The sequence below is a fragment of the Nymphaea colorata genome, chromosome 5 (assembly GCF_008831285.2).
Source record: "Nymphaea colorata isolate Beijing-Zhang1983 chromosome 5, ASM883128v2, whole genome shotgun sequence".
NCBI lineage: Eukaryota > Viridiplantae > Streptophyta > Magnoliopsida > Nymphaeales > Nymphaeaceae > Nymphaea > Nymphaea colorata.
This window is the reverse complement of record NC_045142.1, coordinates 19,920,755-19,934,083: the sequence shown is the minus strand read 5'-3', so window position 1 is coordinate 19,934,083 and position 13,329 is coordinate 19,920,755. Positions and strand designations below refer to the sequence as shown.

The window sequence follows — 13,329 nt, the reverse complement described above, 5'->3', positions numbered from 1 at the left end:
CCAGAAAAATTATGTTATCAATTAAACATTTTCATGATTTGGGTCAAATGACTCATAAATTGAATGTTTCTTTGGTAAATGTTCGCCATGGGCCAGACCCAACTAGCATTCAATCGACCTTATTTTTTGTGTTAAGACTGAACCAATTAAAAAAATCAGTACATTCTATAGATATCTTTCCTAGCGTCGGGTGAGCAAGATCCTAAATAAAATGTACTTATTTCAGCATCGGAAAATAAGTAATGAATCATGACAAGTTTAGAAGATCAGCACATATAATTGTGCAAGGTCATCTGTAGACATAGATAATGTCTGTTATTTGTAGGGTCAGGTTAGGCATCTTTCCAGATAGAAAGCATACTAGAAGCATCAAACAAAGCAATTCTGGTGGCAATATATATATATGTGTGTAAGTGTCTGTGTGTATGTCTATATATATATAACATTCAAACATGCTAGATAATGTTATCAGATGAGTAAAATGAAAAGCCTGGAAGTATGATAAATAGTTGCAAAATCATCATGCACTATTGCCGCAAGATAAATAGTTGGTACTTTTTTAATGACAGGTTTTTAATTTTTAAGGACCAATAAAGATCCAGCATTCAATAGATATAATCAGTGTATATATATATATATATATATATATATATATATATATATATTCTGGCCATATTCACATTCACCCACTTAACGATTGAGATAAAGATGAAGAGAAAGAAAGTGTAAACTAATATTAGATGACAAAAATACCTATCACTTTCTTCTTTTTAGTATTCTGTCGTCCATTCATTATAACAAATCAAATAGTCGTTAACTATGAAGAATCAAAGTCACCATTTAATTTTCTGCTATATATGTAAAAATATAAAAGAGGCATAGAATGATATGGCCAAAATGACCATAGCGTACCTGCAAACCCTCAGCGCATGATCCTCTGCCCGATGAACTATCAGCATATCCATAACATCGTGGGGTGGAATGACAGCTGCATATATATGTATAGAGAGAGGAGCGTGTGGGAGAGAGATTTTGATTTTCAACCACTTCAAGGTTCATGGTTTAAGGAGGTCAATTGACAGCTTTTGGAGCAGGGACTACCATGCCTTATTGCCTAACAAAGGCAACACTAATAAAAAAAATTTGAAATACCACTAGGACAATCTCTTCTTCCAACGTATTCAGCAGTTATTGCGGTCACCTTAGGTAATATGTTAAAGTGTCTGCGTCCTTCCTTCAAATATCTGTGTTTGAGAGTCTTCAAATGTTTGTAACTGAAAACTCTTCAACACTAATATTTAGATCATGATTGTACAGAGTCAAATGAAAAGACACAAAAAAAAAAAATTGTGGAAGTCCAAGAAGCCACTTTGAGATTTACCAAAGCTTAACCATTGGAAGATGCTACTAACTTTTCTCCATTATGATCGACCACATGTTTCTTTTCTCCACAATTTTCAAATCCAAATCCTTCCCTTCATCAGCACGACCTTAACTATGACTTCCATTTATAAATATCAACACATTTCTCCTTAATACAGCAACAATTTAGCCCTCACCATGGCTGCCTTCTTCTCCTCCTTAGCATTCCGCCTCCTCCTCCAGCTGATCCTGCTTGCAATACTGCCTAACCTTACCACCATATTCGCCTCCAAACCTCTCGGCTTTTCTATAGACCTCATTCATCGAGACTCATCTCTGTCACCTCTCTATGACCCTTTATCCACTCTAGCTCTACGAGCCGTGCAGGTGGCTCTGTGCTCCCACCGCAATGCTTCACGGTTTGCCAATACCACCAGCATGATCTCCAGCCCTGTGATGCCTGGCTTCGGCGAGTATCTCATGAAACTCTCACTTGGTACACCATCCCGCCTCTACTGGGCCACTCTAGTCACTGGTAGGAACCTCATATGGACGACTGCCGTCCTTGTGACTCCTGCTCTGGCCAAACATCAATGTTTGATCCACTTCAGTCGTCCACCTACAAGAGCCAGACCTGCTCCGCCAGCTCTTGCATGGAACTGCCCATTCATGGTTGCACTATCAACCAACTTTGTGGATTCATATATTCCTATGAAGACAAATCCTTCGTAGAAGTGATACTGGCCTCGGATTGGTTTGACAATGGTGCCCACACCGTCAAGCTTCCAGAAATTGTCTTTGGTTGCGTTCATCATGATGGCGCTCCTAATCCCGCCTTGCTTGAAGTTCCTTGCCTTGTTGGCCTCGGCGGTGGTCCTCTCTCGCTTGTAAATCAGATTGGCTCTTCTATTGATAAGAAATTTGCTTACTGTCTTCCTCCCAATAGCAATGAAAATAATTCCATCGGACAGCTCAAATTCGGGAAGGACGCAGAGTTTTCAGGCCAGGAAGAGGTTCAAGAAACGCCGATGGCACCAGGTGGTCCTCAAGGCACGTATTATGTGCTCAACCTAATTGACATAAGCATCATAAACAACAGACTCAACATACAATTTGGTGGTGCACAGATGACTGCATTGTTGGGAGATGCCGGATCGATCATTATAGACTTGGGTACCACGCTGGCTTATCATGCAAAGGATGTGTATGATCAAGTGGCAAATGCAGTGGCTAACATCATAAACTACGAACTCTTCTATGCTCCTAAAGAGCTCCTTGGATATGAACTACTTGCCACCCAGTTGCCCTATGTGCCTTGAGGCAGCCAACCAATCTTTATTCAAGTGATTCTGAATGAAGCATGATTTAGCCAATTCAACATCAATCGCCCTTTTTGAAAGACTCAGAAGTGCTTAGGGGTTTCTTTCAGTTTCCACTTGATTTCACATTTCACTAAAGAAATTTCCAAAATATTGACGAAGTAGCTCTCAGCCTCGATCTCACTCTCAAACTGCAGGCCCACATGGACCATCTAGAGTCTAGGATCTGCAGTTTGCCATCGCCCATTGATGTTGAAGACTCAGGCAACCATCCATGGCTCATTGAGGAATCGATCAATGACATCACTGGAGTTGGCCAAAAAGGGCGTCTGCAGTTTTTCCAATCCATCCCTCCTCTTTGGTCATGTCAACCTGCCGAACCTAGGGTGTCAGAGGGTTGAGTTAGGTCCGACCAAGCCTTCACTTTTTTAACATAAATTTTTTCATTCCAAACCAGACTGGTTACCTCAGGGGCTGTCTGACAATCAGGGTCTGTCTGACGACAGTAACACATTGTTATTAAAGTCTCCTACTGTACATGCAACACTGTAACAAGTCTTCCATCAATCTGTCTTATTTGCTAGGACAGATTCATGGGGCAGCAACAATGTATTACTTTGCCAAACAACCTCTTAAGAACCTACTTTTATTTTAGAAAATGGACCAAAGGTTGAAAGTTTTTGTTGGGTTTTTGGATCTAGATATTAGACCAAATGTAAAATCACATACCAAACCCAGAAGCAAAAAGTAGGTGGATATATGTGTGTATGTATATGTATGTATTGTGCTTTTGTGTACTGGATGCTCCAATTTTTTAAACCATTAAAAATTAGTCATTAAAAGCATTGTTAATTGTTGCTAAAAACACTAGGAACCATTGCTATGTACATGTCGTAAACTATTCCTAGTCCTCATTTTTTACAGCCACCCAATATAATGCATTGAGCGTGTAAATAAATGCATTGCTTAATGAAATGCACTAAGTGATCTACTGTGAGAGGTTGGAGGATTTCTCTTTCCAGAGCTGGGTGGAGAAGTTCATGGACATATATATATGATTTTTGACCAAATGTATAGCCTAAAAAAAACATCTGTGTGATCTTTGGTCAAATTTAGATTTGGGATTTGGTTCTTTTGCAAAACACAAACAATGAAAGACGCATAGATGACAATACGTGGGTTTTTTTTTGTTTTGAATAATATTTTTCATAAGGAGTTTTGTTTTGTAAAGCACTTGTTGGAGTTCGACTGATTAACTACACGGCTGTCAATACACACTGGTCCCAAAAATGCGAAGGCAAACCAGATTGGAATTTAAGGGCTTGAGCCACATCTAAATGTGATGGTGTTTTCTTTCAACTACACCATTTTGTTGTGGTGTATAAACACATGTGTGTTGATGAACAATGGCTTTTTCATGAGAAAAATCATTCATCTCCCTTAAAAAATCGACTCCATTATAAGCTTTAACAATTTTAACCTCAGCTTTATATTGCCTTTCTATCATATTGATAAAATCTTTTAATAGATGAGTAGTTTCATGCTTAAATCACATCAAATAAACCCACACTGCTCTAGTATAGTCATCAATTAAGGTAATAAAATAGTGTGCTCCAGAAAATAAGGCTTGGGAATATGGCCTCTAATATCACAATGCAACAACTCAAATGGATGATTTAAACAAGTGACGCTTTCATTAAAAGGTAATCTAGACTGTTTTGTTAGTTTGCATATGTCACAATAAAATGTTTACATTTTAATGCTGAGAAAATAGATAATTCATGGCATGTGATGGATGCCCAAGTCTAAGATGCCATATATCTGTTCGCTTGAGACTACAGTTCAATGCCAATGATTGATGTGAAGGATCAGAGATCTTACATACGAACAGGCCATCTCTAAACTACCCAGTCCAATCATCATCCTAGAATTCAGGTCCTGCAAGGAGCGACCATTGGAACCAAAGATGACTTGACATTTAGTAAGTGAAACAAGTTTACTTACTGATACAGGATTGAACAATTTGGAATGTAGTAAACATTTTTTAGTATCAAAGAAAGTTGTAGAGAGGTGTCACCAACATGCGTAGCATGTACGGTTACATTTGGTAGTTTTATGGGATAATGTGATTGTAAGACAATAACATTAGACAGAAAATTAAGGGACGATGACATGTGGTCAGAGGCACCACTGTCAATGATTCATGTGCTTGATTGTGAATATATCATACCTGCAAAACGAGATTGACCATTGGGCGGCTGTGGCACAAGAGCAGTTCAATCTTTAAGAAGTTGTTTTAACTTATTGTATTCATCCATGGTTAGAACATGAGCTTGATCCTTGCTTGGATTAGGCAAAACAATAGACACTGAAGCATTAGAATGTATTTTATCTCCATCTATGGCAATAGCACCACCAGCTCTTTGTTTTCCTCCTTTTAAGTTGGGAGGGCATCCATTTAGCTTGAAAGATCTCCCCCTCGAGTGACCTACTGTTTGGCAGTGAGTACAATATAAAGAAAAAGAGAGAGAAAGGCAAGAAGAAAGAGACAAAGTTTTATGTGGTTCAGTTTAGGAGAACCTTCATCTACACTAGGAAAGGCTTTCTTGCCATTTTTCACACTATTCATCCTATGTACATCAATACATTATATAGGGCAGCATGAAGCTGCATAAATCACCTTGTAACCGATGAGAGATTTTTGGATATAATGATTTCATTGGTTTTTTTATTTCCCTCTAACGTTTCAATTTGAGAGACGTGAGCCAATTCAACATCATTATGATCTTTCTTTTTCTCTTTTCATCTTAACATTTCATCAGGATCATTTTCTTTTTCTCCTTGACTTTTAGTGTAAGAAATGTGGGCCAGATCAGGACCATTATGGCTCGCACAAGATAATCGATTGTTTGGATTTGATTTGTACCTTCCATTTGTTGGGGCCATTACTAAATGACATTGCATAGGAAGATTCGTTTGATGCTGAGTGTGACGTTGCAGTTTCCATTTTCTGTTTTCATTTTGGTGAGACATTGTAGTTGTGTTGGGTGTTTCAGCATTTGAGTGAAAACTTCCATTTTGTTCCTTGCAGCTGTCGATGCCACAGCTGGATGTTGCAGGTGATTTAGGCATTATATTATTTGATTGAAAACTTCCTTGTTGGCTTGATTTGTCATGATTGTAGTGAGCCAGATTTGAATAGTTTTCTTTAATACGCCCCGTAAACGGGAACGGCTGATGACATTGAGTTTGCCTTGTAAGTCAAAAAATTGATCTTTCCCCCAGGCTTTGGTGAATATGTCTACAATTTGGCCAGAGGAATTGATGTATCTAGTGGTCAGGCGCCCTGAACTGGTCATTTCGTGCACATAATGTTAATCAATCTGAATATGTTTTGACCGATTGTGGAAAACTGGATTTTTGGTTAAATAAATTGTATTGATATTATCACAATGAAGAATAGGTGCTTTTGTAATTGTAATGCCAATATCTCAAAGGTTTTGAAGGAGCCAAGTCAATTCTATAGCTGTTGATGCCATGGAGCGATATTCAGCCTCCGCGCTGGATCAAGCGACGGTGTATTACTTTTTTGCACTCCAAGAAATACAGTTAGCTCCTAGGAAAGTATAGTACCCTGTCATGATCTTCTGGTGAGATGGCATCCAGCCCAATCCGCATCTGAGAGGCATATAGATCCATGGTGCTTTGAGAGAGGATATGAATGCCATAGTCGGTAGTTCCTTTGATATATCAGAGAAGACACTTGGCAATTTGAAAGTGAGCTTGAGCTGGATTTTGCATAAATTGGCTGATAAAATTCACTGAAAAAGTTATCTCTGGTCGAGTGATTGTCAAGTATTGTAATGCTCCAACTATAGCACGATAAAGAGTTGGATATGAAAAAGGTGAAGTATCTAGAAGAGCTAGCTTGGCTGCCATAGGGTTGTTCATAGGTTTGCAATCAAGCATTTGAGCTCTTTCCAAAATGTCCTAAGCATATTTCATTTGAGTGAGAAATAGACCATCGTAGGTATGCAAGGCTTCGATCCAAAGAAAATAACTTAGTTGCCCCATATCTTTCACTAGAAATTTGACTTCAAACTTGGAGATAAAATTCTAAATTAAGTTAAAAGAGCTGCCTGTAAGAACCATATTGTTGACATAACTTGAAAGAATAAGACAATGGCCATTTTCATGAAATGTGAACATGGATGGATCTGAATAGCAGCTCTGAAAACCGTAAGTGAAAAGAAAATCACTTAGCCATTGAAACCAAGCTCTAGACACTTGCTTTAGGCATATAGTGCCTTTCGAAGATGACAAACATGATGCAGTAGAAGAGGATCTGCAAACCCCGGTGGTTGAGACATATAGACCGTTTCATGAAGCAATCCATGTAGGAAGGCATTTTTTAGATCTAATTGTTTGATGTTCCATTTGAAGATGGTAGCACTAGAAAGTACAAGTCATATAGTAGTTGGTCGAATTATGGGAGAGAAAGTCTCTTGGTAATCGATCCCCTCTACTTGAGTGAAACCCCGAGCAACTAGGCATGCCTTTAAATGATCAAGACTTCCATATGCTTTGGGTTTGGATTTGAAAACCCATTTTGATTCAACGACGTTCACATAAGGTTCACTTGGAACTAAATCCCATATATTATTAGATCTTAATGCAGTCATTTCTTCTTCCATGGCCGCTCTTCACCCATCATGCTTTAGAGCTTGTTGAACTCTTTTGGGCTCTTTGGGAATACTGGAATAGATGGTATGAATGTTGGCATACTTAGGATTAGGTTTGTGAATGCCTACCATAGCTGTAGTTAACATCGTTTGGTTTCCTAGAGACATTGATCTAGCCATAGATCTTGTTACTATGGTTTGAGTTCCCATAGAGGTTGATGGAAGACTGGTGTCACTTGTAGTTTCTGAACTATGTAAACTTGGTGGAAAGTTTGGCGTTGGATCAGGTGGATCGGCTGGATGAATATTTGTATTGAGAGATCTATCATGTGGCATGATTTACTGGAGATCATCATAGACATTTAGACATGGATCTGGTGTAGGGCTGGAACCAGATTCGGGGTGATTGGAAGTTGGCATGGTTCTATCACTTGAAGTCCCGATATCAACAAAGGATATAAAATCACTATCCATGACATCGTCCTTATAGAGGGAAGACAAATTTTTGAAAGGGAATGGGTTTTCATCAAAGAGGACATGCCTGGATATGTATAGACGTCTGGAATTTGGTTTGAAACATTTGTAACCCTTATGAAATGTGTTATATCCAATAAATATACATGGAACATATTTAGGGTCAAATTTGTTTTGAGCATATCCTCTCAAATAAGAGAAGCACCTGCTGCCAAAGATATGCATGTTGTTATAATCAGGAATCCTTTTAAACAATATAGAGAAAGGTGACTGCATAGACAATGTTGAAGCGGAAAGCGTGTTGATAAGAAAAACAACTGCTGAGAAGGCGTCAATCTAAAATCTCTTTGGTGCATTTGAGTGAAAGAGCAACCTTAGACCCGATTCAGTGATAGAGCGATGCTTGTACTCTGCTTTGCCATTTTGCTCGGGTGTCTTGGGGTAGGAATATTGCCGTTTAATTTGAAGGTTGTTGAGATATAATACAAAGCAGGAGCTTGTATATTTGCCACCTCCATCACTTTGGAAAAATTTTATTTTATTGTCAAATTGGCGCTCAACCATTTTGTGAAAATGAACAAAGGCATAAAAAAAATCAGATTTGTGTCTTAGTGGGTAAAACCATGTGAAACGGCTATTTCCATCGACAATTATAGCGTAAAATCGATATTGTTCTCGAGATATAACTGGTACCAGTCCCCAAAGATCACTGTGAATTTTTTTCAGAGGGAAAGAAACAATATTGTCTTTTTCAATAAAAGACAATTTGCAAGATTTTCCCATTTGGCAACTAGCACAAACCAAGAGAAATATTAGGTAAAACATCAATATATTTCTGGTTTTTCAAAAAAGAGAGAACAACAGATTGAGGATGTCCCAAACATGCATGCCAAAACTCTTCCGTCACTTGTCAGAAATGTGATGAAATGAAAGCCTTATGATTGTTGTGATTGTTCACTGCATAGAGTCCACCTTGTTCACTCCCTATTGCCATTACTCTGCCCGTCCTTCTGTCCTTTAGGGTGCATCAACCAGAGGTGAATTCGAAATCGGATGGAAAATCGTTAGCCAATTTGCTAACATAAATGAGATCTTTAGTGAGACATGGAACATAGATAACATCCTTAATAGAAAGATTTGGAGAAATATCAGCTTGTCCAATGTGTGTGATTGGAATACGTTGCCCATTTCCAACAACAACTGTATCAGAGCCAAAATAAGGAGAGATGTTCTTAAGTTTACGTGCGTCTCTTGTCATATGGGTTGTAGCTCCAGTATTGACTAGCCAGCAGAAATCTTGCGGTTCATTAATTGTGAGAGCTGTGAGGGCTTGAGTGGCATCTTCCACTTGGAAGGAATGATTAAACCGATTGTAACATTTCAACACAGAGTAATTCTTTTTATTGCAAATTTGACATACGATACCTTTGGAAAAATTGGAGGAGTTGGCTGTGCCATCGAATTTTGGTGATTGAGGAAGATTTGCATTGTATCCTATTTGAGAAGGATTTGAATTGTATCCTCCTCCATGAGAGAGATTAAAGGTGTAGCCCCCTCCACGTCCTCCTCTATAGTGTCGTCCTCACCCTCAGGAGACATGGTAAGTGCCCCAAGACCTGTTTTGCCCTTCACGTTGAGCATAGAAGGCAACTTGAGGTGAGGTATCGGAATTGAGAAATTTGTTTCTCACTTCTAGACTTTGCAACAGAGAGACCAATTCTTCATAAGAAGGTACTGGTGGCTTGAGCATAGCCATAACGAAAGGCTCATAGGCTTTTCATAATCGTTGGAGAAGCCAGAAGGATTTTTCTTTGTCTCCAATAGATTTTCCAACAGCAGCCAAGTCGTCACATTTGGCTTTGAACTTGGCGACATATACTTCAAGGGCATCGTTACCCTTTTTACATGTTGTAAACATGTGTGTGAGATGAAATCCCCGTTATTGGGATTCCTGGGCAAAAGCATCAACAAGAATGGACCAAATCTCTTGAGAAGAGTTAAATCCAACAACTAAACTAAGGACATTTTCAGACAACGTACCAGTAATCCATCCCTTTATAAGGCGATCAGATCAATGCCATGATTCAAACTTGGGATTGGAGATCAACTGTTGCAGATCAGCTGGATCAACAATATGGGCTGGTGGAGCAGGAGAACCTATGACCACACTAGGAAAGGCTTTCTTGCTGTTTTTCACACTATTCATCCTATGTACATCAATACATTATATAGGGCAGTGTGAAGCTGCATAAATCACCCTGTAACCGATGAGAGATTTTTAGATATAATGATTTCATCAGTTTCTTTCTTTCCCTCTAATGTTTCAATTTGAGGGACGTGAGCCAATTCAGCGTCATTATGATCTTTCTTTTTCCCTTTTCTTCTTAATGTTTCATCAGGATCATTTTTTTTTCTCCTTGCGTTTCAGTGTAAGAAACATCGGCCAGATCTGGATCATTATGGCTGGCGCATGATAATAGATTGCTTCAATTTGATTTGCACCTTCCATTTGTTGGGGCCATTACTGAATGACGTTGCATAAGAAGATTCGTTTGATGCTGAGTGTGACATTGCACTTCCCATTTTCTGTTTTCATTTTGGTGAGACGTTGTAGTTGTGTTGGGCGTTTCAGCATTTGAGTGAAAACTTCCATTTTGTTCCTTGCAGTTGATTTGGGCATTACATTATTTGATTGAAAACTTCCTTGTTGGCTTGATCTCTCATGATTGTCGTGAGCCAGATTTAAACGGTTTTCTTTAATACAATAATATTATTATGACCTCTTCAGATTATTGGCTGCTAGAATGATATGTATAGAGGGATAAAATTTTGATATAGAAAGCATATTAAGATGGGTGCTTTGTGATGCTACTTCATAAGTAAGAAGGTTCGGTCCTTCCAGTTTTCACTTTTCACCTATTCCAATCAGACCTTAGGCATGCAATATCTTGGATCATATAGATATGTAGCCCTCCACATACATCATGAAAAGGATCTAAGATGCCCACCTAAGCAAGAAATCAAGTCTAAGGTCTCTCAATAAGCGAATGCTAGTCCATCAATTCGAGATCTAATTCCAGATCTTTTAGAGTGACATCTCATCCACATCATGACAATGATGGTAGACAAAAGTGCAATTTCTCGTCTCCACCACTCTCTTTTCTTCATTCCTCTTCTTAGCCACGTGAAACTGCTGACCCGTCAAAGCCGGATATGAGATCGAGTTGCCTGCACATTCTTATGAACTCACAATATACAGTACCATACCAAAAAAGATGGGGTTTTTGGTATTTTCAATTTTTCTAATGAAGTAATGTTAATTTTAGACTTTTTAACTTTTTCTTAACCTCTTTTTTAGCCTTTTAAAATGTTTCTTTTTTAATATATACAGGGAAAAAAGATGGGGGTTTGGGTACTTTTGAATTTTTTAATTATATACAATGTAGAGACATAGCACACTATAATGTGACAGTGGCCACAAGATTCAAGCCTTGAACTCCTTGGATATGAACAACCTTGCAGCCCAGTTGCCATATGTACCTGGAGGCATTCAACCAATCATTATTCAAGCGATTCTGAATGAAGCATGATTTAGCCAATTCATCGTCAATCACCCATTTTAAAAGACACAGCTGTGCTTTCTCTCAGTTTCCACTTGATTTCACATTTCACTCAGAGAAATTTCCAAAATATTGACAAAGTAGCTCTCAGCATCGATCTCACTCTCAAACTACAGGCCCACATGGACCATCTAGAGTCCAGCATCTGCAGTTCGCCATTACCCATCGATGTTGAAGGCTCAGGCAACCATCTATGGTGTTGTTGAGGAATCGATCAATGACATCACTGGAGTTGGTCAAAGAGGGCATCTGCAGTTTCTCCGATGCATCCCTCCTCTTTGGTCATGTGAACCTGCCGAACTTAGGGATGTCAAAGGGTTGGTTTAGGTCGGACCAGGCTGACTCTTACCTAAATGAATGTGGGTGAACCTGATCTGGAAGAGCCTTCAGTTTTTTAACTTAAATTTTATCAATCCAGACCAGACTGATTACCTTAGGGGCTGTAAGACTGCAGTAACACATCATTATTATTCTCCTAAATCTACCCAAAACAAATGAGACACATTCATATAACACTGTAATAATTCTTATATGAATCTGTCTTATTTGCAACAATGTATTACTGTTGCCAAACAGCCTTTTAAGAACCTACTTTTATGTTAGAAAATGGACCAAGGATTGAAAGTTTTTGTTGGCTTTTTGGATCTAGCTATTAAACCAAATGTAAAACCACACCAAACCCAGAAGCAAAAAGTAGGTGGATATATGTTTGTATGTGCACGTATGTATTGTTCTTTTGTGTACTCGATGCTCCAATTGTTTAAACCATTAAAAATTAGTCTTTAAAAGAACTGTTAATTGTTGCTAAAAACACTAGGAACTGTTGCTATGAACATATCGTAAACCATTGCTAATGCTCATTTTTGACAACTAGTTTTCAGTGATACATATATATATATATGGACTCAGGTCATCCAGACTTCAATTCAATTACAGCCACCCAATATAATGCATTGAGCACGTAAATAAATGCATTCCTCAGTACGAGTCCCTAAGTGATCCACTGTGAGATGTCGGAGAATTTCTCTATGCAAAGCTGGGTGAAGAAGTTCAAGGATTATATATATATATATATATATATAAAGAAAAAGAGATATAATATATGTGTGCCTTCCAAAACTTAAACTGGTTCGACATTATACAAATCAACCTCTAGTTACTAATATTTTGATCTCGCTGCCTCTCTCTCATATATGGTAGAACAGACCCTATATGACTTAAGTAGTGGAGCATTAGGCTGGACCAAGGCTTGACAAAGCCATGCTTGGGCTGACCCAAGGCCTTTATCGGCTATCCAAGCTTGGTCTGTTTAGTTATGTGGCTGGGCCTGACCATCAACTTCATGTTTATCTTGTATCCGATCCGATATCTAGGGGCGGAGGGGGGGGGCACCTAGAACATGACCCCACCTCAGCTAATAAAAAAAAAATTACATTAAAAAGATTAAAAAAATTTAGTTGCGTAATGTATTTTTTGGATTCGAGTTGAGTTTGGCCCTACCCGGATAAGTTGGACCGTTTGGCCTGCCCTTGGAAAAAATCCTCACTCCGCCCCTGCCGATATCTATCCTTATTTGGAACTCTTCACATTTCATTTTCTAATATTTTGGAAACCATTGGGAATATGTCAAGAGTTTGTATGGGAGTCAATCTGCTGGCATCATGCCAAAGATTGTGGAAAAAAAAATTATAAAGATATGTATTTGGACCAAGTCGAGCCCCCAATACCCGACCCAGGCCAGCTATCCCTGTGAGTTTTTTTATCGGCCCAGTAGGTCAAATGGTTCCCAATTGTCCATCTGGTGCCTGGCCCAGTGCCTACCCTCAGAGTCAAGTCATAGTGTTTTAGCAGCATATATAGGACTTTTGCTAG

General features: G+C 38.7%; 1 protein-coding gene across 1 annotated transcript; it reads left to right on the top strand.

Moving 5' to 3' along the window:
• The first annotated feature begins 1,910 nt into the window (after positions 1–1,910).
• LOC116255234 (aspartic proteinase CDR1-like) lies at positions 1,911–3,233 on the top strand. The gene is made up of 2 exons (XM_031631014.1): positions 1,911–2,412; positions 3,139–3,233. The coding sequence occupies exons 1-2, from the start codon at positions 1,911–1,913 to the stop codon at positions 3,231–3,233; spliced, it is 597 nt and encodes a 198-aa protein (XP_031486874.1).
• Positions 3,234–13,329: the final 10,096 nt, after the last annotated feature.